Source organism: Siniperca chuatsi, linkage group LG2 (assembly GCF_020085105.1).
Source record: "Siniperca chuatsi isolate FFG_IHB_CAS linkage group LG2, ASM2008510v1, whole genome shotgun sequence".
NCBI lineage: Eukaryota > Metazoa > Chordata > Actinopteri > Centrarchiformes > Sinipercidae > Siniperca > Siniperca chuatsi.
The window spans coordinates 27,116,854-27,141,823 of NC_058043.1; the positions used below are offsets into that span (position 1 = coordinate 27,116,854).

Below are 24,970 nucleotides of genomic sequence, written 5' to 3' on the forward strand. Positions count from 1 at the left end.
GGGGACAATTTTATGCCTTTATTACGGAAGGAAAAGTAATCCAACAAAGGTCTTGGCCAAATTCGAACCAGGTATGTTGCAGTTGATGGTCGCTGTCTTAACCCCTAAGGTACAGGGAAGTTTTTGGAAGTTATTATCTATCAGTGTCATTTATTTGACAGGAAACCTACTGTATTTGTGCCTAAGTGGCAGTACCCTATTGGTTTTGGAAGTTGGCATTTGACCTTGGAAATTCTGAAGTTTGATTTTGGAAGTCACACTTCCTGGACATTACCTTCCAAATCCAGTATGCTGACTTCCAAAACCAATACGTTCCCTTCCATAACCAATATGAAAGTTTTGTATTTTTGTTGTGATAGTTGACATGTTGATTTTGTAACTTCTTATGTGTTAGTGTAATTTAATTGACAGGAAGCCTTTATTGGTGGCAGTACCCTAGTTGGTTTTGGAAGTTTGCATTATGAATGTGGAAGTCCCACTTCCAGGTCCTTCACATACCAAATCTACTATGCTGACTTCCAAAACCAATACGTTTCGTTCCATAACCAATATGAAAGTTTTGCATTTTGTGTGCATCTTGACATATTGATTTTGGAAGTTATTGTCTATCATTGTCATTTATTTGACAGGAAACCTGCTGCATTTGTGCCTAAGTGGAAGTACCCCATTGGTTTTGGAAGTTTGCATATTAGTTTGGAAAGTTTGAATTGTTATTTTGGAAGTTACACTTCCGTTACGTTTCATTTATTTGACAGGAAACATACTTTTTTTTTGCCAAAGTGGCAGTATCCTATTGGTTTTGGAAATTGGCATTTGACTTTAATGCTCATGCCACATCCACACTCCTGTCTAGGTTTGTAATTTCTCAGGCTCAAGATGGAGTTCTGGTGAAGTTATTTCTGATGTGGAAGAGTGAGAAGGAATAGGGAAGATAGGGGAAACATAGGTTGGGGTTAGGTAAGTCTCCAGCAAATTAATATAAGTCAATGTAATGTCCTCTGAAGTGATGGAAACACAACTGTGTGTGTGTGTGTGTGTGTGTGTGTGTGTGTGTGTGTGTGTGTGTGTGTGTGTCACAGAATTTTGCAGGACCTTTCATGCCTTCATGATGCATCAACATTCTAGAATTTTATATATCAAAGGCACAGCCAGACACAGCTACAGAAGTGAAATGCAGTTGGACTAGACAGGACTTGGTTATCATTTAGAAAGAAACAGCGACTCAGACATTCAAAATCATCTGCTGCATGAATAGACACGAGGAAACAACAGGAAATTTCTTTAAGAAGGAATCTATGTATATTGATGGTCAGCGTCTTAAGCCCTAAGGTACATGGGCAATATATGTACGTATGTATGGACATATGTAGCATATTAGATTGGGAATGTAGTATATTGATTTTGGACATCACATTTCCAGGTCTTTCGTCTTCCCCATCTAGTATGCTAACTTAAAAAAACAATACAATTCCAAAATCAGTGTGGAAGTTTCACATTCAATGTGTGGCTTAAGATATTGATTGTGGAAGATATTGTATGTTAGTGTAACATAATAATTAGCTTTATGTGCATCTGTACATGATTTTTTGTGGGTTTTGAAGGTTAGCATATTGAAGCATTTGGGGGGACAATTTTATGCCTTTATTACGGAAGGAAAAGTAATCCAACAAAGGTCTTGGCCAAATTCGAACCAGGTATGTTGCAGTTGATGGTCGCTGTCTAAACCCCTAAGGTACAGGGAAGTTTTTGGAAGTTATTATCTATCAGTGTCATTTATTTGACAGGAAACCTACTGTATTTGTGCCTAAGTGGCAGTACCCTATTGGTTTTGGAAGTTGGCATTTGACCTTGGAAATTCTGAAGTTTGATTTTGGAAGTCACACTTCCTGGACATTACCTTCCAAATCCAGTATGCTGACTTCCAAAACCAATACGTTCCCTTCCATAACCAATATGAAAGTTTTGTATTTTTGTTGTGATAGTTGACATGTTGATTTTGTAACTTCTTATGTGTTAGTGTAATTTAATTGACAGGAAGCCTTTATTGGTGGCAGTACCCTAGTTGGTTTTGGAAGTTTGCATTATGAATGTGGAAGTCCCACTTCCAGGTCCTTCACATACCAAATCTACTATGCTGACTTCCAAAACCAATACGTTTCGTTCCATAACCAATATGAAAGTTTTGCATTTTGTGTGCATCTTGACATATTGATTTTGGAAGTTATTGTCTATCATTGTCATTTATTTGACAGGAAACCTGCTGCATTTGTGCCTAAGTGGAAGTACCCCATTGGTTTTGGAAGTTTGCATATTAGTTTGGAAAGTTTGAATTCTTATTTTGGAAGTTACACTTCCGTTACATTTCATTTATTTGACAGGAAACATACTTTATTTTTGCCAAAGTGGCAGTATCCTATTGGTTTTGGAAATTGGCATTTGACTTTAATGCTCATGCCACATCCACACTCCTGTCTAGGTTTGTAATTTCTCAGGCTCAAGATGGAGTTCTGGTGGAGTTATTTCTGATGTGGAAGAGTGAGAAGGAATAGGGAAGATAGGGGAAACATAGGTTGGGGTTAGGTAAGTCTCCAGCAAATTAATATAAGTCAATGTAATGTCCTCTGAAGTGATGGAAACACAACTGTGTGTGTGTGTGTGTGTGTGTGTGTGTGTGTGTGTGTGTGTGTGTGTGTGTGTCACAGAATTTTGCAGGACCTTTCATGCCTTCATGATGCATCAACATTCTAGAATTTTATATATCAAAGGCACAGCCAGACACAGCTACAGAAGTGAAATGCAGTTGGACTAGACAGGACTTGGTTATCATTTAGAAAGAAACAGCGACTCAGACATTCAAAATCATCTGCTGCATGAATAGACACGAGGAAACAACAGGAAATTTCTTTAAGAAGGAATCTATGTATATTGATGGTCAGCGTCTTAAGCCCTAAGGTACATGGGCAATATGTACGTATGTATGGACATATGTAGCATATTAGATTGGGAATGTAGTATATTGATTTTGGACATCACATTTCCAGGTCTTTCGTCTTCCCCATCTAGTATGCTAACTTAAAAAAACAATACAATTCCAAAATCAGTGTGGAAGTTTCACATTCAATGTGTGGCTTAAGATATTGATTGTGGAAGATATTGTATGTTAGTGTAACATAATAATTAGCTTTATGTGCATCTGTACATGATTTTTTGTGGGTTTTGAAGGTTAGCATATTGAAGCATTTGGGGGACAATTTTATGCCTTTATTACGGAAGGAAAAGTAATCCAACAAAGGTCTTGGCCAAATTCGAACCAGGTATGTTGCAGTTGATGGTCGCTGTCTAAACCCCTAAGGTACAGGGAAGTTTTTGGAAGTTATTATCTATCAGTGTCATTTATTTGACAGGAAACCTACTGTATTTGTGCCTAAGTGGCAGTACCCTATTGGTTTTGGAAGTTGGCATTTGACCTTGGAAATTCTGAAGTTTGATTTTGGAAGTCACACTTCCTGGACATTACCTTCCAAATCCAGTATGCTGACTTCCAAAACCAATACGTTCCTTCCATAACCAATATGAAAGTTTTGTATTTTTGTTGTGATAGTTGACATGTTGATTTTGTAACTTCTTATGTGTTAGTGTAATTTAATTGACAGGAAGCCTTTATTGGTGGCAGTACCGGCATTTTTTTAAAATTTTATTTGGAATTTCAGGTTTATTTTTAAGTCATTTATTTTTAAAGTTTGGTTTTCTATTTTGGTTTTTATTTCAAATAAGTTAAAAGTTTTGATTTTTGGTTTTGAAAATTTATTTTATTTTATTTAAAAAATTTTTTTTGGGGAAATTTTTGGTGCCTTTAAAATATTTTTTTGGGGCAATTATTTAAAGGAAATTTTTTTTCAAACCTGTTTTTCTTTATTTTAAGAAAAATTTTTTGAAAGGGGAATTTTTTAAAAATTTGATTTTTTTTGGGAATAAGAGTTTAAATTTTTAAAGGAAATTTTTAATTTTTAAAAAAGGGAAAGAAAAAATTTGGGTTTTTGGGGTTTTGGGGGTTTTGGGAAAAGCCCTCCCTTTTGGAAAAATTTTTTTTTGGGGGGGGGGTTTTTGGTTTGGGGGGAAAGGAATTTTGGGGGGAAACTTAAATTTTTTAAAAAACCCCAAAAAAAGGGGAAAAATGAAGGGTTGGTTTTAAAGGAAACACCGGTTTTTTTGTGTTGGGGGAAAAAACAACTTTTCCCTTTTTTTGTAAACAAAAATTTAAAATTTAAAGGCAAAATTTTAAAATTGAAATGGTTTGGATAGGGACTTTGGTTTTTTTTAAAGGGAAAAAACAAATTTAAATTTTAAACCTTTTTGGGGAAATAAAAAAAGGGGAAAATTTTTTAGGAAACTTTTATTTAGGCGGTTTTTGGGAAGGTTTACAATTTAAAGGGGAAATATTTTTTTAAGGGAAAGGTTTTGGCATTTACCGGTTGTTTTTTAGTTTCTAAACTTAAAAAATTTAATTAAAACATGTTTTCAAATTTAAATTTGGGGTTTTGAAGTGGATTTTTTTTGGTTATGAAATTAATTAAATTTTTTTGGATCCCTTTGGAATTTTTTTTAATAACCCCCCAAAAAAACCAAAAGGGAAACCAATTTTTTTTTTTTTATTTGGGGAAGTTATTTTAAACTTCAAATTTTAGAAAATTTGGGGGCCCGGTTTGGAGTCCTGTTTTTTTTTGGGAAGTTTAATTTTTAAATTCAGGTTTTTATTTTAAAAACTACTTTTATTTTGTTTCCAAAACCAACTTTGTTTTTAATTAAAGTTTTGGGAAATTTTTTTAATTTGATTTTGGAAGTAACTTTGGGTTAAAAACCCGATTTTTAAAAAAAGTCCCCTTTTTAAAAAAGTTTGTTTTTGTTGGGGTTTTTTTTTTTGAAATTTTAACTTCTTTTTATTTATTTTAAACAAATTTTTTTTCAAAGGGGAAACCTTTTAAATTTGATTGGGAAACTTTTTCTTTAAAACCCATCACCTTTCCCTTTGGGTTCCAAAACCAAGGGATTTTTTAAAACATTAATTTGATTTGGGCCCTAAATTTAGGGAAAATTATTTTTGTTTTAATTGACAAAATTTTGGGTGGGTTTTTGTTTTGGGTTTGGGGGTTTCCCCAAATTTTTTAATTTCATTTTTTTTTTTTTGCCAAAGTGGCAGTATCCTATTGGTTTTGGAAATTGGCATTTGACTTTAATGCTCATGCCACATCCACACTCCTGTCTAGGTTTGTAATTTCTCAGGCTCAAGATGGAGTTCTGGTGGAATTATTTCTGATGTGGAAGAGTGAGAAGGAATAGGGAAGATAGGGGAAACAATGGTTGGGGTTAGGTAAGTCTCCAGCAAATTAATATAAGTCAATGTAATATCCTCTGAAGTGATGGAAACACAATTTTTGTGTGTGTGTGTGTGTGTGTGTGTGTGTGTGTGTGTGTGTGTGTGTGTGTGTGTGTGTGTCACAGAATTTTGCAGGACCTTTCATGCCTTCATGATGCATCAACATTCTAGAATTTTATATATCAAAGGCACAGCCAGACACAGCTACAGAAGTGAAATGCAGTTGGACTAGACAGGACTTGGTTATCATTTAGAAAGAAACAGCGACTCAGACATTCAAAATCATCTGCTGCATGAATAGACACGAGGAAACAACAGGGAATTTCTTTAAGAAGGAATCTATGTATATTGATGGTCAGCGTCTTAAGCCCTAAGGTACATGGGCAATATGTACGTATGTATGGACATATGTAGCATATTAGATTGGGAATGTAGTATATTGATTTTGGACATCACATTTCCAGGTCTTTCGCCTTCCCATCTAGTATGCTAACTTAAAAACAATACAATTCCAAAATCAGTGTGGAAGTTTCACATTCAATGTGTGGCTTAAGATATTGATTGTGGAAGATATTGTATGTTAGTGTAACATAATAATTAGCTTTATGTGCATCTGTACATGATTTTTTGTGGGTTTTGAAGGTTAGCATATTGAAGCATTTGGGGACAAGTTTATGCCTTTATTACGGAAGGAAAAGTAATCCAACAAAGGTTTTGGCCAAATTCGAACCAGGTATGTTGCAGTTGATTGTCGCTGTCTAAACCCCTAAGGTACAGGGGAAGTTTTTGGAAGTTATTATCTATCAGTGTCATTTATTTGACAGGAAACCTACTGTATTTGTGCCTAAGTGGCAGTACCCTATTGGTTTTGGAAGTTGGCATTTGACCTTGGAAATTCTGAAGTTTGATTTTGGAAGTCACACTTCCTGGACATTACCTTCTGTAAAGATGAGTTAGCTGTTGGTAGCACACTCCCATTAAGTATATTGCTGGTTAGGTTTGAAACCCGCCACAGGGTGTCCGGTAAGAGACAGGCAAAGATGGTTGAAATATGGGAGTAACCCGTTTATTTGTCACCACAACAACTCAGTTATGAGTAGAAAGTTGAAAAGTTTACTTAGTTGGTTGTTTTCAGTATGTGTGTGTGTGTGGTCTGTCTATAAAACAAATATACAGAGTAAAAATAAATATACATAATATTAACATTGACTGTTAAACAAAGATACACAATGTATATTTAGCAAAATACAAATTTAAAGGGATTAATAGTTGTAAGAAAACAAATTAGGTATGTCATGCACGTTAAGTTAAGCAATAAAACAGCTTAATCTGTTCTATATAGCGGTGCTTGGTCTGGACATGTTCTGCATGACGCGCATCAAGTTGTTTACTACTTAGAATCCTCAAAACGAGCACTTAGACTAGTAAACTGCACCGCAATACAAACGAAATATACAGACACGACATCGGTGTAAGCGAGTATGAATAACAGTAACATATATAAAGCGTAGCATCGTGCTTAAGACAATAATCTCTTATCATTAGCCATAGTGACGCACTGTATACAAGCAAAAAGAATACCATAACACACAAGCGATCCTACAAAGATCACATATAATGCACTTACTTTCAATAGACGCACAACACCCGAACGATGAATAAACTATAGAAGATATGAAACTGAAAAGTTCAGCATCTGTGTCAACGCTCCGCTGGACTCGCTTTCATCTTTGCACTGAGCGCTATGGGCGGGATGATCGCCTGCACGTCGATCCGTGAACGCTGATTGGCTGCTGTGCTGGATGCTGTGCGTCAATCATTCAATCTCGGCAACAGAGAGAGAGAAGTATATCAGAAGGCATATTATTCTGATGAATATAATGGCCTTTTCAACACCTTCCAAATCCAGTATGCTGACTTCCAAAACCAATACGTTCCCTTCCATAACCAATATGAAAGTTTTGTATTTTTGTTGTGATAGTTGACATGTTGATTTTGTAACTTCTTATGTGTTAGTGTAATTTAATTGACAGGAAGCCTTTATTGGTGGCAGTACCCTAGTTGGTTTTGGAAGTTTGCATTATGAATGTGGAAGTCCCACTTCCAGGTCCTTCACATACCAAATCTACTATGCTGACTTCCAAAACCAATACGTTTCGTTCCATAACCAATATGAAAGTTTTGCATTTTGTGTGCATCTTGACATATTGATTTTGGAAGTTATTGTCTATCATTGTCATTTATTTGACAGGAAACCTGCTGCATTTGTGCCTAAGTGGAAGTACCCCATTGGTTTTGGAAGTTTGCATATTAGTTTGGAAAGTTTGAATTCTTATTTTGGAAGTTACACTTCCGTTACGTTTCATTTATTTGACAGGAAACATACTTTATTTTTGCCAAAGTGGCAGTATCCTATTGGTTTTGGAAATTGGCATTTGACTTTAATGCTCATGCCACATCCACACTCCTGTCTAGGTTTGTAATTTCTCAGGCTCAAGATGGAGTTCTGGTGGAGTTATTTCTGATGTGGAAGAGTGAGAAGGAATAGGGAAGATAGGGGAAACATAGGTTGGGGTTAGGTAAGTCTCCAGCAAATTAATATAAGTCAATGTAATGTCCTCTGAAGTGATGGAAACACAATTGTGTGTGTGTGTGTGTGTGTGTGTCACAGAATTTTGCAGGACCTTTCATGCCTTCATGATGCATCAACATTCTAGAATTTTATATATCAAAGGCACAGCCAGACACAGCTACAGAAGTGAAATGCAGTTGGACTAGACAGGACTTGGTTATCATTTAGAAAGAAACAGCGACTCAGACATTCAAAATCATCTGCTGCATGAATAGACACGAGGAAACAACAGGAAATTTCTTTAAGAAGGAATCTATGTATATTGATGGTCAGCGTCTTAAGCCCTAATGTACATGGGCAATATGTACATATGTATGGACATATGTAGCATATTTGATTGGGAATGTAGTATATTGATTTTGGACATCACATTTCCAGGTCTTTCGCCTTCCCCATCTAGTATGCTAACTTAAAAAAACAATACAATTCCAAAATCAGTGTGGAAGTTTCACATTCAATGTGTGGCTTAAGATATTGATTGTGGAAGATATTGTATGTTAGTGTAACATAATAATTAGCTTTATGTGCATCTGTACATGATTTTTTGTGGGTTTTGAAGGTTAGCATATTGAAGCATTTGAGGGGACAAGTTTATGCCTTTATTACTGAAGGAAAAGTAATCCAACAAAGGTTTTGGCCAAATTCGAACCAGGTATGTTGCAGTTGATGGTCGCTGTCTAAACCCCTAAGGTACAGGGGAAGTTTTTGGAAGTTATTATCTATCAGTGTCATTTATTTGACAGGAAACCTACTGTATTTGTGCCTAAGTGGCAGTACCCTATTGGTTTTGGAAGTTGGCATTTGACCTTGGAAATTCTGAAGTTTGATTTTGGAAGTCACACTTCCTGGACATTACCTTCCAAATCCAGTATGCTGACTTCCAAAACCAATACGTTCCCTTCCATAACCAATATGAAAGTTTTGTATTTTTGTTGTGATAGTTGACATGTTGATTTTGTAACTTCTTATGTGTTAGTGTAATTTAATTGACAGGAAGCCTTTATTGGTGGCAGTACCCTAGTTGGTTTTGGAAGTTTGCATTATGAATGTGGAAGTCCCACTTCCAGGTCCTTCACATACCAAATCTACTATGCTGACTTCCAAAACCAATACGTTTCGTTCCATAACCAATATGAAAGTTTTGCATTTTGTGTGCATCTTGACATATTGATTTTGGACCTTATTATCTATCAGTTTCATTTATTTGCCAGGAAACCTGCTGCATTTGTGCCTAAGTGGAAGTACCCCATTGGTTTTGGAAGTTTGCATATTAGTTTGGAAAGTTTGAATTCTTTTGATTTTGGAAGTTACACTTATTACGTTTCATTTATTTGACAGGAAACATACTTTATTTTTGCCAAAGTGGCAGTATCCTATTGGTTTTGGAAATTGGCATTTGACTTTAATGCTCATGCCACATCCACACTCCTGTCTAGGTTTGTAATTTCTCAGGCTCAAGATGGAGTTCTGGTGGAGTTATTTCTGATGTGGAAGAGTGAGAAGGAATAGGGAAGATAGGGAAACATAGGTTGGGGTTAGGTAAGTCTCCAGCAAATTAATATAAGTCAATGTAATGTCCTCTGAAGTGATGGAAACACAACTGTGTGTGTGTGTGTGTGTGTGTGTGTGTGTCACAGAATTTTGCAGGTGTGTCATCTATTTTGCACATGACACCTACAGAAGTGAAATGCCTTCATGATGCATCAACATTCTAGAATTTTATATATCAAAGGCACAGCCAGACACAGCTACAGAAGTGAAATGCAGTTGGACTAGACAGGACTTGGTTATCATTTAGAAAGAAACAGCGACTCAGACATTCAAAATCATCTGCTGCATGAATAGACACGAGGAAACAACAGTAAATTTCTTTAAGAAGGAATCTATGTATATTGATGGTCAGCATCTTAACCCCTAAGGTACATGCGCATATGTACATATGTATGGACATATGTAGCATATTAGATTGGGAATGTAGTATATTGATTTTGGACATCACATTTCCAGGTCTTTCGTCTTCCCCATCTAGTATGCTAATTTAAAAAAACAATACAATTCCAAAATCAGTGTGGAAGTTTCACATTCAATGTGTGGCTTAAGATATTGATTGTGGAAGATATTGTATGTTAGTGTAACATAATAATTAGCTTTATGTGCATCTGTACATGATTTTTTGTGGGTTTTGAAGGTTAGCATATTGAAGCATTTGAGGGGACAAGTTTATGCCTTTATTACTGAAGGAAAAGTAATCCAACAAAGGTTTTGGCCAAATTCGAACCAGGTATGTTGCAGTTGATGGTCGCTGTCTAAACCACTAAGGTACAGGGGAAGTTTTTGGAAGTTATTATCTATCAGTGTCATTTATTTGACAGGAAACCTACTGTATTTGTGCCTAAGTGGCAGTACCCTAGTTGGTTTTGGAAGTTTGCATTATGAATGTGGAAGTCCCACTTCCAGGTCCTTCACATACCAAATCTACTATGCTGACTTCCAAAACCAATACGTTTCGTTCCATAACCAATATGAAAGATTTGCATTTTCTGTGCATCCATCTTGACATATTGATTTTGGAAGTTATTATCTATCAGTGTCATTTATTTGACAGGAAACCTGCTGCATTTGTGCCTAAGTGGCAGTACCCCATTGGTTTTGGAAGTTTGCATTTTAGTTTGGAACGTTTGAATTCTGATTTTGGAAGTTACAAGTCAATGTAATGTCCTCTGAAGTGATGGAAACACAACTGTGAGAGTTTGTCTGTGTGTGTGTGTGTGTGTGTGTGTGTGTGTGTGTGTGTGTGTGTGTGTGTGTGTGTGTGTGTGTGTGTGTGTGTGTGTGTGTGTGTGTGTGTGTGTGTGTGTCACAGAATTTTGCAGGACCTTTCATCTATTCATGATGCATCAACATTCTAGAATCTTATAAATCAAAGGCACAGCCAGACACAGCTACAGAAGTGAAATGCAGGACTTGGTTATCATTTAGATAGCAACAATGAGTCAGACATTCAAAATAATCTGCTGTATGAAGGGACAAGAGGAAACAACAGGAATTTTCTTTAAGAAGGGATCTCTTGGCAGTCAGTATGCACAGGAGGAACAATTTAAGCGACCGACCGTGCTTTCAATTTGCATATGGAAATGTCAGTATTTTGTTAAGACATACTTGATTTGAACCTATCCTTTAACTTGGATATAACTATAACCACGTTGTTAGCTTCAGAAGTGAAATGCAGTTGGACTGGACAGAACTTGGTTATCATTTAGAAAGAAACAATGACTCAGACAATCAAAATCATCTGCTGCATGAATGGACAAGAGGGAACAGCAGGAAATTTCTTTAAGAAGGAATCTATGTCTATTGATGGTCAGCGTCTTAACCCCTTAAGGTACATGGGCATATGTACATGTGTTTGGGCATAAATTCTCACATGGAAGGTTCGCGCCTCTAGCATCATTGAAAGATCACTGGAGGCCACGAGAGAGACCGTGAGAGGGCGAGTCAGCGATGTAAGCTCCGGATCAAATGCATCCCAATCCAGACAGACTGTTAAACTTCCCAAGCTAATGATAGCCAAATATGATGGTGAAATAAGCCAGTGGCAGGAATTCTGGTCTCAGTATGAAACAGCTATTCACGAAAATGATGCGTTATGCAAGACAGATAAGTTTACTTACATCAGATCCTATTTGACTGGAGCAGCAGCTAGAACTATTGCAGGGCTCACAACAACAGATGACAACTATGAACAGTGGGACTACTACAGATGCTGTGTTGTCTTCTGTGACTAGTTCTGTAAAGGTTAAGACAGATACTCAGAAGACAGTACTGCTTCAGACAGTTAAGGCATGGATTGTAGGCCCAAAAGAGAGAAAGATAACTCGCTGTCTGTTAGATGGAGGCAGCCAGCGTAGTTTCATTCACAGAAGCGTAGTCAGAGCACTAGGGTTGCCAGTTGTAAGGCAAGAGACACTCAACCTCCATGTTTTTGGTTCCACCTCTCCTGTGACAGAGAAATGCAATATTGTGAGAGTTCAGCTTGAGAACACGTGGAACACTGAAAAGAGACTTGAGATAGAGGCAGTAGAGACTCCTCAGGTGTGTACAGCTCTGATTAAGGTCCCGAGCGAGCCCATTCAAACAGAAATAAAGAAAAGAGGGCTGCAGCTTGCAGACTTTCCACTAGAGGGTGCTAATGACCAAGAGTTGCAAGTGTTAATAGGAGCAGATTTCTACTGGCAGTTACTGGTACGGTCCAAAAGGTTACAAACTCACTTGTAGCAGTTGAATGCATTTTTGGGTGGGCTTTACAGGGGCCAGTGGCTACCTCCAGTGTTACAGACACCACTTGCATGCACATTAGTTTGACTGAAGACACCCAGATCTCTAAAGATCTACATGCATTCTGGGAAGTGGAGTCCTTGGGCATAGTCAACAGTCAGACAGAGAGCCCAGAGGTCCTACGAGACTTTGAAATGACAACCACCTTTGAAAATGGCCGCTGCCAAGTAGAGTTGCAATGGCGAGGTGATAAGACACAACTTCCAGACAACTTAAGGGTAGCAAAGAGATGTTTTGAGAGTCTTGTGAAAAAACTGAAAACTGATGCAACCTTGTGTGAGAGGTACAACAATGTTATACAGGACTACCTCCAGCAAGGCATTTGTGAGGATGCAATAGAGGATACAACAGTGGCAGAGAAACAAGAGACTGTGAAATATTACATGCCACATCACGCTGTTGTACGAGAAGACAAGGCCACAACAAAACTTAGAGTGGTATTTGATGCATCATCACATGAGGAAGAGGTTGCTCATCACTCACTGACTGTTTGTACACTGGACCCAACCTAAACCCAAACCTGCTGGACGTGCTTATTCAGTTCAGACTGCACGAGATAGCATTCACTGCAGATATAACCAAGGCTTTTCTCCAGATCTCTCTTTCTGAAAAGGACAAAGACGCTGTTAGGTTCCTGTGGCTGCACGGACCTCCAACTAAAGACTGTAAAAATGAGGTACGTGTCTGAGAATGAACAGAGTAGTTTTTGGAGTGTCTCCCAGCCCATTCTTGCTCGCTGCCGCAATAGGAAAACATCTCAAACAATCTGAAACAGTACAACCAAAGGCAGCACAGACACTCAGAGACTCTTTGTATGTTGACGACTTCATTTGGAGCTCACCAGATGTGCAGGAGGCTGTACATGTGACAACAGCAGCAAAGGACATTCTCTGTCAGGCAGGCATGAACCTGTGCAAATAGGTAACCAACTCACCTGATCTGAGAGCAATGTGGAAAGAAAAAGGAGTACAGTGCACTGGAGAGTTAGAGTCCTGTGGAAATGTGCTCAAGGTTCTAGGACTCGTGTGGAGACCAGAGGAGGCCAATTTTGTGTTTGATCAAAGAGGACTAATGAACATTTTAAAAGACAAGGAAAACACAAAGAGAGGTGTACTACAAACATCAGCCCCCATATTTGACCCCATTGGCTTTCTCACTCCCTTTACTGTTAGAGTGAAGTGCCTTTTTCAAGAAATGTGGGAAAGAGGGCTCCGTTGGGATGAACCATTACCCACTGATGGTGTGCAGAGTTACCACTGCTCCACCTGGTGGCCATTCCCAGGTGGTACCACATTGAGATTCAGCCAGACTCACACACTGTAAAGTTGCATGTCTACTGTGATGCAAGTGAAAAGGCTTACAGTGCTGTGGCATATCTACAAGGACAAAACAAACAAGGAGAGACTGTTACAAGTTTTGTGGCCTCAAAGTCGCGAGTTGCACCACTAAAGAAAATGACATTGCCTCGTTTGGAGCTGATGGGTGCACTTGTTGGAGCGAGGTTAGGACACAGTCTTCTCAAACCACTCAACATGGAGAAGAACCAGCTAAACCTGTGGATGGACTCGATGATCACTCTTCATTGGATCCGCAGCTCAGCCCAGCGATGGAAGCCTTTCGTGGCCAATAGAGTGACTGAAATACAAGGGCTCACCAACCCAGAGTTGTGGTCCCTCTGTGCTGGCAAAATGAACCCTGCTGACTTGCCTACACGAGGTCAGCATGCACAGAGCCTTATTGAGAGCCAGCTATGGTGGAATGGACCCACTTCACTGTCCACAGCTGTAAGGGAAACGGACATTGATGAGAACTATGTGGTTAATGAGGTAAACACTGAGCTGAAATCAAAGTATCAGACTGTTGTACAACTTACTAGCACAGGACAAACTGAACCTCTGTTAAACTTAGAAAAGGACAGTAGACTTAAGACTGTGTTAAGAATAACTGCATGGGTCAAACGGTTTGTTCTTAATACACGGTCCAAGCAGAAGGTTCAGGGAGTGTTAACTGCAGAGGAGATTAATGCAGCAGAAACGTGACACAATAGAGCTGTTTTAGTTCTGAACTATTCCAGCTAAGGTCAAGACAAGATGTAAAAAGAGACTCAAAAATCAAAGACTTGAAACCTTTCTCAGATGAAAATGGTCTACTATGTGTTGGGGGAAGACAACAGAACACTGACTTTAGTTTCAGAGAGCAACACCCCTGGGTATTACCTACAAATCACAAATATTCAGAGTTACTGGTTCAGTCATGTCATGAAAAGGTAATGCATGCTGGTGTAAGAGACACTTTGATTCAAGTCAGCGAACATTACTGGATTTTGAGGGGTAGACAGCTTGTAAAACGCATTGTTTCAGGTTGTTACATTTGCAGAAAACTAAAAGTAAAGGCAGCACAACAGATTACTGCTCCTTTACCTCGAGACAGAGTGACTGAGTCCCCTCCATTTGAAGTTACAGGGGTAGATTTTGCAGGACCCTTGTATGTTAAAACTAGGGGGCAGTCTACAAAGGCATACATCGCTCTTTTTACATGTGCGGTAACTAGAGCTGTGCATTTAGAGTTGGTGTCAGATCAGACAACTGAAAACTTCCTCTTAGCTTTAAAAAGATTTATTGCTAGACGAGGACTATGTAGGATCATTTACTCTGACAATGCTAGGACATTCAAAAGAGCAGACAAGGACTTGAAAGAACTATGGCAAAATATTAAAGGGTCAGAGCTCACAGAGTTCTTTACTGACAAGGGAATCACTTGGAAGTTCATTGCTGAGCGAGCAGCTTGGTGGGGGGGCTTCTGGGAGAGGCTTGTGAGATCTGTGAAAACGTGTTTAAAAAGGGCACTAGGGAAAGCCTCATTGAACTTTGAAGAGCTAACAACTATTCTTGCTGAAGTTGAGGCAGTGTTGAACTCCAGACCTCTGTCGTATGTACACAGTGAGGCTTTAGAACCACAGCCACTTACCCCTTCTCAGTTTTTGGTTGGTAAACGCCTAACTTCGCTACCACCAAAGACTGTACCTTCTCCAGTTCCGGTAACAGCAAACAGTGAGGAGCTGGGTCGAAGGTGGAAATACCGGCAGAGACTTTTGACCAGCTTTTGGAACAGCTGGCGCAGAGAGTATTTGATGGACTTGAAATCAGCCCACAAATGTGAGACTCCTACACCTACTGCACTCAAAGTAGGAGATGTTGTCTTGATTGGGGAAGACAACACACCCAGACAGACCTGGAAAATGGGTAGAATGACAGAGCTTTTTCCATGTAGGGATGGTCTAATATGTTCATGTATTGTGCGCACTCCTACACGTAGTTTGTTAAGAAGACCCGTTCAGTTGTTATACCCTCTTGAAATATGTTGAGGTATTATTCGTCAGATAGGTGATGAACAGCTGTTCATGGGGCGGTAGAATGTTGTGACTTGTTTGTATTTAATATGTTATGCAGTTGTAAGAAAAATGTATTTTATTGTGAAAGGTGCGCAACAGGATGTAATGTGTGTGTGTCCGCCATCTTGACTAAAAGAAGAAGTTCGCGGTGCTGCGTTGCAGCCAGAGATCAATAAAAAAATGTGAACTCTTAAGTTCCAGCAAAGACATCCGCCTCTGTCATCATTGGGAAGCTTTCACGTCGTAATAATACGTCAATGTAATGTCCTCTAAAGTGATGGAAACACAACTGTGTGTGTCACAGAATTTTGCAGGACCTTTCATGCATTCATGGTGCATCAACATTCTAGAATCTTATATATCAAAGGCACAGCCAGACACAGCTACAGAAGTGAAATGCAGGACTTGGTTATCATTTAGAAAGAAACAATGACTCAGACAGTCAAAATAATCTGCTGGATGAATGGACAAGAGGAAACAACAGGAAATTTCTTTAAGTAGAAATCTATGTCTATTGATGGTCAGCGTCTTAACCCCTAAGGTACATGGGCATATGAAGCATATTAGATTCGGAAGGTAGTATATTTATTTTGGACATCACATTTTCAGGTCTTTCGTCTTCCCCATCTAGTATGCTAAGTTAAAAAAACAATACAATTCCAAAATCAGTGTGGAAGTTTCACATTCAATGTGTGGCTTAAGATATTGAATGTGGAAGATATTGTATGTTAGTGTAACATAATAATTAGCTTTATGTGCATCTGTAGATGATTTTTAGTAAGTTTTGAAGGTTAGCATATTGAAGCATTTGGGGGGACAAGTTTATGCCTTTATTACTGAAGGAAAAGAAATGCAACAAAGGTCTTGGCCAAAATCGAACCATGTATGTTGCAGTTGATGGTCGCTGTCTTAACCCCTAAGGTACAGGGGAAGTTTTTGGAAGTTATTATCTATCAGTGTCATTTATTTGACAGGAAACCTACTGTATTTGTGCCTAAGTGGCAGTACCCTATTGGTTTGGAAGTTTGCATTATGAATGTGGAAGTCACACTTCCAGGTCTTTCACATACCAAATGTACTATGCTGACTTCCAAAACCAATACGTTTTGTTCCATAACCAATATGAAAGGTTTGCATTTTTGAGTGCATCTTGACATATTGATTTTGGAAGTTAATATCTATCAGTGTCATTTATTTGACAGGAAACCTACTGCATTTGTGCCTAAGTGGCAGTACCCTATTGGTTTTGGAAGTTGGCATTTGGCTTTGGAAATTTTGAAGTTTGATTGTGGAAGTCACACTTCCTGGACATGACCTTCCAAATCCAGTATGCTGACTTCCAAAACTATTACGTTCCCTTCCAAAACCAATATCAAAGTTTTGTATGTGTTGTGATGGTTGACATGTTGATTTTCTTACTTCTTATGTGTTAGTGTAATTTAATTGACAGGAAGCCTTTATTGGTGGCAGTACCCTAGTTGGTTTGGAAGTTTGCATTATGAATGTGGAAGTCACACTTCCAGGTCTTTCACATACCAAATGTACTATGATGACTTCAAAAACCAATACGTTTCGTTCCATAACCAATATGAAAGGTTTGCATTTTTGTGTGCATCTTGACATATTGATTTTGGAAGTTATTATCTATCAGTGTCATTTATTTGACAGGAAACCTACTGCATTTGTGCCTAAGTGGCAGTACACTATTGGTTTTGGAAGTTTGCATGTTAGTTTGGAAAGTTTGAATTCTGATTTTGGAAGTTACACTTCCAGGACTTTTACCTTTCAAATCAAGTACCAATATGAAAGTTTTGCATTTTGTGTGCATCTTGACATATTGATTTTGGACGTTATTAACTATCAGTGTCATTTATTTGACAGGAAACCTACTTTATTATTGCCAAAGTGGCAGTATCCTATTGGTTTTTGAAATTGGCATTTGACTTTAATGCTCATGCCACATCCACACTCCTGTCTAGGTTTGTAATTTCTCAGGCTCAAGATGGAGTTCTGGTGAAATAATTTCTGATGTTTAAGAGTGAGAAGGAATAGGGAAGATAGGGGAAACAATGGTTGGGGTTAGGTAAGTCTCCAGCAAATTAATATAAGTAAATGTAATGTCCTCTGAAGTGATGGAAACACAACTGTGTGTGTGTGTGTGTGTGTGTGTGTGTGTGTGTGTGTGTGTGTGTGTGTGTGTGTGTGTGTCACAGAATTTTGCAGGACCTTTCATGCCTTCATGATGCATCAACATTCTAGAATTTTATATATCAAAGGCACAGCCAGACACAGCTACAGAAGTGAAATGCAGTTGGACTAGACAGGACTTGGTTATCATTTAGAAAGAAACAGCGACTCAGACATTCAAAATCATCTGCTGCATGAATAGACACAAGGAAACAACAGGAAATTTCTTTAAGAAGGAATCTATGTATATTGATGGTCAGCGTCTTAAGCCCTAAGGTACATGGGCAATATGTACTTATGTATGGACATATGTAGCATATTAGATTGGGAATGTAGTATATTGATTTTGGACATCACATTTCCAGGTCTTTCGTCTTCCCCATCTAGTATGCTAACTTAAAAAAAACAATACAATTCCAAAATCAGTGTGGAAGTTTCACATTCAATGTGTGGCTTAAGATATTGATTGTGGAAGATATTGTATGTTAGTGTAACATAATAATTAGCTTTATGTGCATCTGTACATGATTTTTTGTGGGTTTTGAAGGTTAGCATATTGAAGCATTTGGGGGGACAAGTTTATGCCTTTATTACGGAAGGAAAAGTAATCCAACAAAGGTTTTGGCCAAATTCGAACCAGGTATGTTGCAGTTGATGGTCGCTGTCTAAACCCCTAAGGTACAGGGGAAGTTTTTGGAAGTTATTATCTATCAGTATCATTTATTTGACAGGAAACCTACTGTATTTGTGCCTAAGTGGCAGTACCCTATTGGTTTTGGAAGTTGGCATTTGGCCTTGGAAATTTTGAAGTTTGATTTTGGAAGTCACACTTCCTGGACATTACCTTCCAAATCCAGTATGCTGACTTCCAAAACCAATACGTTCCCTTCCATAACCAATATGAAAGTTTTGTATTTTTGTTGTGATAGTTGACATGTTGATTTTGTAACTTCTTATGTGTTAGTGTAATTTAATTGACAGGAAGCCTTTATTGGTGGCAGTACCCTAGTTGGTTTTGGAAGTTTGCATTATGAATGTGGAAGTCCCACTTCCAGGTCCTTCACATACCAAATCTACTATGCTGACTTCCAAAACCAATACGTTTCGTTCCATAACCAATATGAAAGTTTTGCATTTTGTGTGCATCTTGACATATTGATTTTGGAAGTTATTGTCTATCATTGTCATTTATTTGACAGGAAACCTGCTGCATTTGTGCCTAAGTGGAAGTACCCCATTGGTTTTGGAAGTTTGCATATTAGTTTGGAAAGTTTGAATTCTTATTTTGGAAGTTACACTTCCGTTATGTTTCATTTATTTGACAGGAAACATACTTTATTTTTGCCAAAGTGGCAGTATCCTATTGGTTTTGGAAACTGGCATTTGACTTTAATGCTCATGCCACATCCACACTCCTGTCTAGGTTTATAATTTCTCAGGCTCAAGATGGAGTTCTGGTGGAGTTATTTCTGATGTGGAAGAGTGAGAAGGAATAGGAAGATAGGGAAACAATGGTTGGGGTTAGGTAAGTCTCCAGCAAATTAATATAAGTCAATGTAATGTCCTCTGAAGTGATGGAAACACAACTGTGTGTGTGTGTGTGTGTGTGTGTGTGTGTGTGTGTGTGTGTGTCACAGAATTTTGCAGGACCTTTCATGCCTTCATGATGCATCAACATTCTAGAATTTTATATATCAAAGGCACAGCCAGACACAGCTACAGAAGTGAAATGCAGTTGGACTAGACAGGACTTGGTTATCATTTAGAAAGAAACAGCGACTCAGACATTCAAAATCATCTGCTGGATGAATGGACAAGAGGAAACAACAGGAAATTTCTTTAAGTAGAAATCTATGTCTATTTATGGTCAGCATCTTAACCCCTAAGGTACATGGGCCTATGTACATGTGTATGGGCATATGTAGCATATTAGATTGGGAATGTAGTATATTGATTTTTGAGATAACATTTCCAGGTCTTTCGTCTTCCCCATCTAGTATGCTAACTTAAAAAAACAATACAATTCCAAAATCAGTGTGGAAGTTTCACATTCAATGTGTGGCTTAAGATATTGATTGTGGAAGATATTGTATGTTAGTGTAACATAATAATTAGCTTTATGTGCATCTGTACATGATTTTTTTGTGGGTTTTGAAGGTTAACATATTGAAGCATTTGGGGGGACAAGTTTATGCCTTTATTACGGAAGGAAAAGTAATCCAACAAAGGTTTTGGCCAAATTCGAACCAGGTATGTTGCAGTTGATGGTCGCTGTCTAAACCCCTAAGGTACAGGGGAAGTTTTTGGAAGTTATTATCTATCAGTGTCATTTATTTGACAGGAAACCTACTGTATTTGTGCCTAAGTGGCAGTACCCTATTGGTTTTGGAAGTTGGCATTTGACCTTGGAAATTCTGAAGTTTGATTTTGGAAGTCACACTTCCTGGACATTACCTTCCAAATCCAGTATGCTGACTTCCAAAACCAATATGTTCCCTTCCAAAACCAATATGAAAGTTTTGTATGTGTTGTGATGGTTGACATGTTGATTTTGTAACTTCTTATGTGTTAGTGTAATTTAATTGACAGGCAGCCTTTATTGGCGGCAGTACCCTAGGTGGTTTTGGAAGTTTGCATTATGAATGTGGAAGTCACACTACCAGGTCTTTCGCATACCAAATCTACTATGCTGACTTCCTAAACCAATCCATAACCAATATGAAAGTTTTGCATTTTGTGTGCATCTTGACATATTGATTTTGGAAGTTATTATCTATCATTGTCATTTATTTGACAGGAAACCTACTGCATTTGTGCCTAAGTGGCAGTACACTATTGGTTTTGGAAGTTTGCATGTTAGTTTGGAAAGTTTGAATTCTGATTTTGGAAGTTACACTTCCAGGACTTTTACCTTTCAAATCAAGTACCAATATGAAAGTTTTGCATTTTGTGTGCATCTTGACATATTGATTTTGGACGTTATTAACTATCAGTGTCATTTATTTGACAGGAAACCTACTTTATTATTGCCAAAGTGGCAGTATCCTATTGGTTTTTGAAATTGGCATTTGACTTTAATGCTCATGCCACATCCACACTCCTGTCTAGGTTTGTAATTTCTCAGGCTCAAGATGGAGTTCTGGTGAAATAATTTCTGATGTTTAAGAGTGAGAAGGAATAGGGAAGATAGGGGAAACAATGGTTGGGGTTAGGTAAGTCTCCAGCAAATTAATATAAGTCAATGTAATGTCCTCTGAAGTGATGGAAACACAACTGTGTGTGTGTGTGTGTGTGTGTGTGTGTGTGTGTGTGTGTGTGTGTGTGTGTGTGTGTGTGTGTGTGTGTGTGTGTCACAGAATTTTGCAGGACCTTTCATGCCTTCATGATGCATCAACATTCTAGAATTTTATATATCAAAGGCACAGCCAGACACAGCTACAGAAGTGAAATGCAGTTGGACTAGACAGGACTTGGTTATCATTTAGAAAGAAACAGCGACTCAGACATTCAAAATCTTCTGCTGCATGAATAGACACGAGGAAACAACAGGAAATTTCTTTAAGAAGGAATCTATGTATATTGATGGTCAGCGTCTTAAGCCCTAAGGTACATGGGCAATATGTACGTATGTATGGACATATGTAGCATATTAGATTGGGAATGTAGTATATTGATTTTGGACATCACATTTCCAGGTCTTTCGTCTTCCCCATCTAGTATGCTAACTTAAAAAAACAATACAATTCCAAAATCAGTGTGGAAGTTTCACATTCAATGTGTCGCCGATGATATTGATTGTGGAAGATATTGTATGTTAGTGTAACATAATAATTAGCTTTATGTGCATCTGTAGATGATTTTTTGTGGGTTTTGAAGGTTAGCATATTGAAGCATTTGGGGGGACAAGTTTATGCCTTTATTACGGGCAGAAACGAAATGAAAGGAAATGAGGGCGAAAGAAATTATAAACGACCTACCGAGCTTTCAATTTGCAGATGGAAATGTGAGTATTTTGTTAAGACAGACTTGATGTGAACTTATCCTTTAACTTTGATATAACTATAACCACATTGTTAGCTTCAGAAATGAAATGCAGTTGGACTGGACAGGACTTGGTTATCATTTAGGAAGAAACAGCGACTCAGACAATCAAAATCATCTGCTGCATGAATGGACAAGATTGGATGGAAACTTATACTTTATTGGCGGCAGTACCCTAGGTGGTTTTGGAAGTTTGCATTATGAATGTGGAAGTCACCAGGTCTTTCGCATACCAAATCTACTATGCTGACTTCCTACCCTATTGGTTTTGGAAGTTGGCATTTGGCTTTAATGCTCATGCCACATCCACACTCCTGTCTAGGTTTATAATTTCTCAGGCTCAAGATGGAGTTCTGGTGGAGTTATTTCTGATGTGGAAGAGTGAGAAGGAATAGGGAAGATAGGGGAAACAATGGTTGGGGTTAGGTAAGTCTCCAGCAAATTAATATAAGTCAATGTAATGTCCTCTGAAGTGATGGAAACACAACTGTGTGTGTGTGTGTGTGTGTGTGTGTGTGTGTGTGTGTGTGTGTGTGTGTGTGTCACAGAATTTTGCAGGACCTTTCATGCCTTCATGATGCATCAACATTCTAGAATTTTATATATCAAAGGCACAGCCAGACACAGCTACAGAAGTGAAATGCAGTTGGACTAGACAGGACTTGGTTATCATTTAGAAAGAAACAGCTACTCAGACATTCAAAATCATCTGCTGGATGAATGGACAAGAGGAAACAACAGGAAATTTCTTTAAGTAGAAATCTATGTCTATTTATGGTCAGCATCTTAACCCCTAAGGTACATGGGCCTATGTACATGTGTATGGGCATATGTAGCATATTAGATTGGGAATGTAGTATATTGATTTTGGACATCACATTTCCAGGTCTTTCGTCTTCCCCATCTAGTATGCTAACTTAAAAAAACAATACAATTCCAAAATCAGTGTGGACGTTTCACATTCAATGTGTGGCTTAAGATATTGATTGTGGAAGATATTGTATGTTAGTGTAACATAATAATTAGCTTTATGTGCATCTGTACATGATTTTTTGTGGGTTTTGAAGGTTAGCATATTGAAGCATTTGGGGGGACAAGTTTATGCCTTTATTACGGAAGGAAAAGTAATCCAACAAAGGTTTTGGCCAAATTCGAACCAGGTATGTTGCAGTTGATGGTCGCTGTCTAAACCCCTAAGGTACAGGGGAAGTTTTTGGAAGTTATTATCTATCAGTGTCATTTATTTGACAGGAAACCTACTGTATTTGTGCCTAAGTGGCAGTACCCTATTGGTTTTGGAAGTTGGCATTTGACCTTGGAAATTCTGAAGTTTGATTTTGGAAGTCACACTTCCTGGACATTACCTTCCAAATCCGTATGCTGACTTCCAAAACCAATACGTTCCCTTCCATAACCAATATGAAAGTTTTGTATTTTTGTTGTGATAGTTGACATGTTGATTTTGTAACTTCTTATGTGTTAGTGTAATTTAATTGACAGGAAGCCTTTATTGGTGGCAGTACCTAGTTGGTTTTGGAAGTTTGCATTATGAATGTGGAAGTCCCACTTCCAGGTCCTTCACATACCAAATCTACTATGCTGACTTCCAAAACCAATACGTTTCGTTCCATAACCAATATGAAAGTTTTGCATTTTGTGTGCATCTTGACATATTGATTTTGGAAGTTATTGTCTATCATTGTCATTTATTTGACAGGAAACCTGCTGCATTTGTGCCTAAGTGGAAGTACCCCATTGGTTTTGGAAGTTTGCATATTAGTTTGGAAAGTTTGAATTCTTATTTTGGAAGTTACACTTCCGTTACGTTTCATTCATTTGCCAGGAAACCTACTTTATTATTGCCAAAGTGGCAGTATCCTATTGGTTTTGGAAATTGGCATTTGACTTTAATGCTCATGCCACATCCACACTCCTGTCTATGTTTGTAATTTCTCAGGCTCAAAATGGAGTTCTGGTGGAGTTATTTCTGATGTGGAAGAGTGAGACGGAATAGGGAAGATAGGGGAAACAATGATTGGGGTCAGGTAAGTCTCCAGCAAATTAATATAAGTCAATGTAATGTCCTGTGAAGTGATAGAAACACAACTGTGAGTGTGTGTGTGTGTGTGTGTGTCACAGAATTTTGCAGGACCTTTCATCTATTTATGATGCATCAACATTCTAGAATCTTATAAATCAAAGGCACAGCCAGACACAGCTACAGAAGTGAAATGCAGGACTTGGTTATCATTTAGAAAGAAACAATGACTCAGACATTCAAAATAATCTGCTGTATGAAGGGACAAGAGGAAACAACAGGAAGTTTCTTTAACAAGGGATCTCTTGGCAGTCACTATGCACAAGAGGAACAATTTAAGCGACCGACCGTGCTTTCAATTTGCATATGAAAATGTGAGTATTTTGTTAAGACATACTTGATGTGAACCTATCCTTTAACTTGGATATAACTATAACCACATTGTTAGCTTCAGAAATGAAATGCAGTTGGACTGGACAGGACTTGGTTATCATTTAGGAAGAAACAGCGACTCAGACATTCAAAATCATCTGCTGCATGAATGGACACGAGGAAGACCGTGAGAGGGCGAGTCAGTGACGTAAGCTCCGGATCAAATGCATCCAAATCCAGACAGACTGTTAAACTTCTCAAGCTAATGATAGCCAAATATGATGGTGAAATAAGCCAGTGGCAGGAATTCTGGTCTCAGTATGAAACAGCTATTCATGAAAATGATGCGTTATGCAAGACAGATAAGTTTACTTACCTCAGATCCTATTTGACTGGAGCAGCAGCTAGAACTATTGCAGGGCTCACAACAACAGATGACAACTATGAACAGTGGGACTACTACAGATGCTGTGTTGTCTTCTGTGACTAGTTCTGTAAAGGTTAAGACAGATACTCAGAAGACAGTACTGCTTCAGACAGTTAAGGCATGGATTGTAGGCCCAAAAGAGAGAAAGATAACTCGCTGTCTGTTAGATGGAG

At 38.2% G+C, this 24,970-nt stretch overlaps 1 protein-coding gene and 1 long non-coding RNA gene across 18 annotated transcripts in view; one reads left to right on the forward strand and one right to left on the reverse strand.

Moving 5' to 3' along the window:
* Positions 1–23,975, forward strand: part of LOC122864200 — a 77,299-nt gene extending 53,324 nt beyond the window's left edge. For 4 of the 17 annotated variants that reach the window (XR_006375182.1, XR_006375183.1, XR_006375185.1 and 1 more), the window contains 2 exons: positions 1,080–1,329; positions 2,703–3,245. Coding sequence is in view for 2 of the 17 variants with exons in the window: in XM_044171528.1 (XP_044027463.1) it covers positions 13,582–14,380 (799 nt within the window). In the remaining 15 variants the exon portion in view is untranslated. Of the gene's footprint in view, positions 1–1,079; positions 1,330–2,702; positions 3,246–13,581; positions 16,309–17,613; positions 17,816–17,945; positions 18,211–19,556; positions 23,121–23,917 lie in introns of those variants that run through there. The other 13 variants (XM_044171528.1, XM_044171519.1, XM_044171436.1 and 10 more) reach the window with 12 other exon arrangements.
* LOC122864259 lies at positions 22,503–23,924 on the reverse strand. Its single transcript, XR_006375189.1, has 2 exons — positions 23,484–23,924; positions 22,503–23,246 (listed from the first exon to the last, which is right to left on the reverse strand). It is a non-coding gene; the product is annotated as an uncharacterized LOC122864259 (long non-coding RNA).
* Positions 23,976–24,970: the final 995 nt, after the last annotated feature.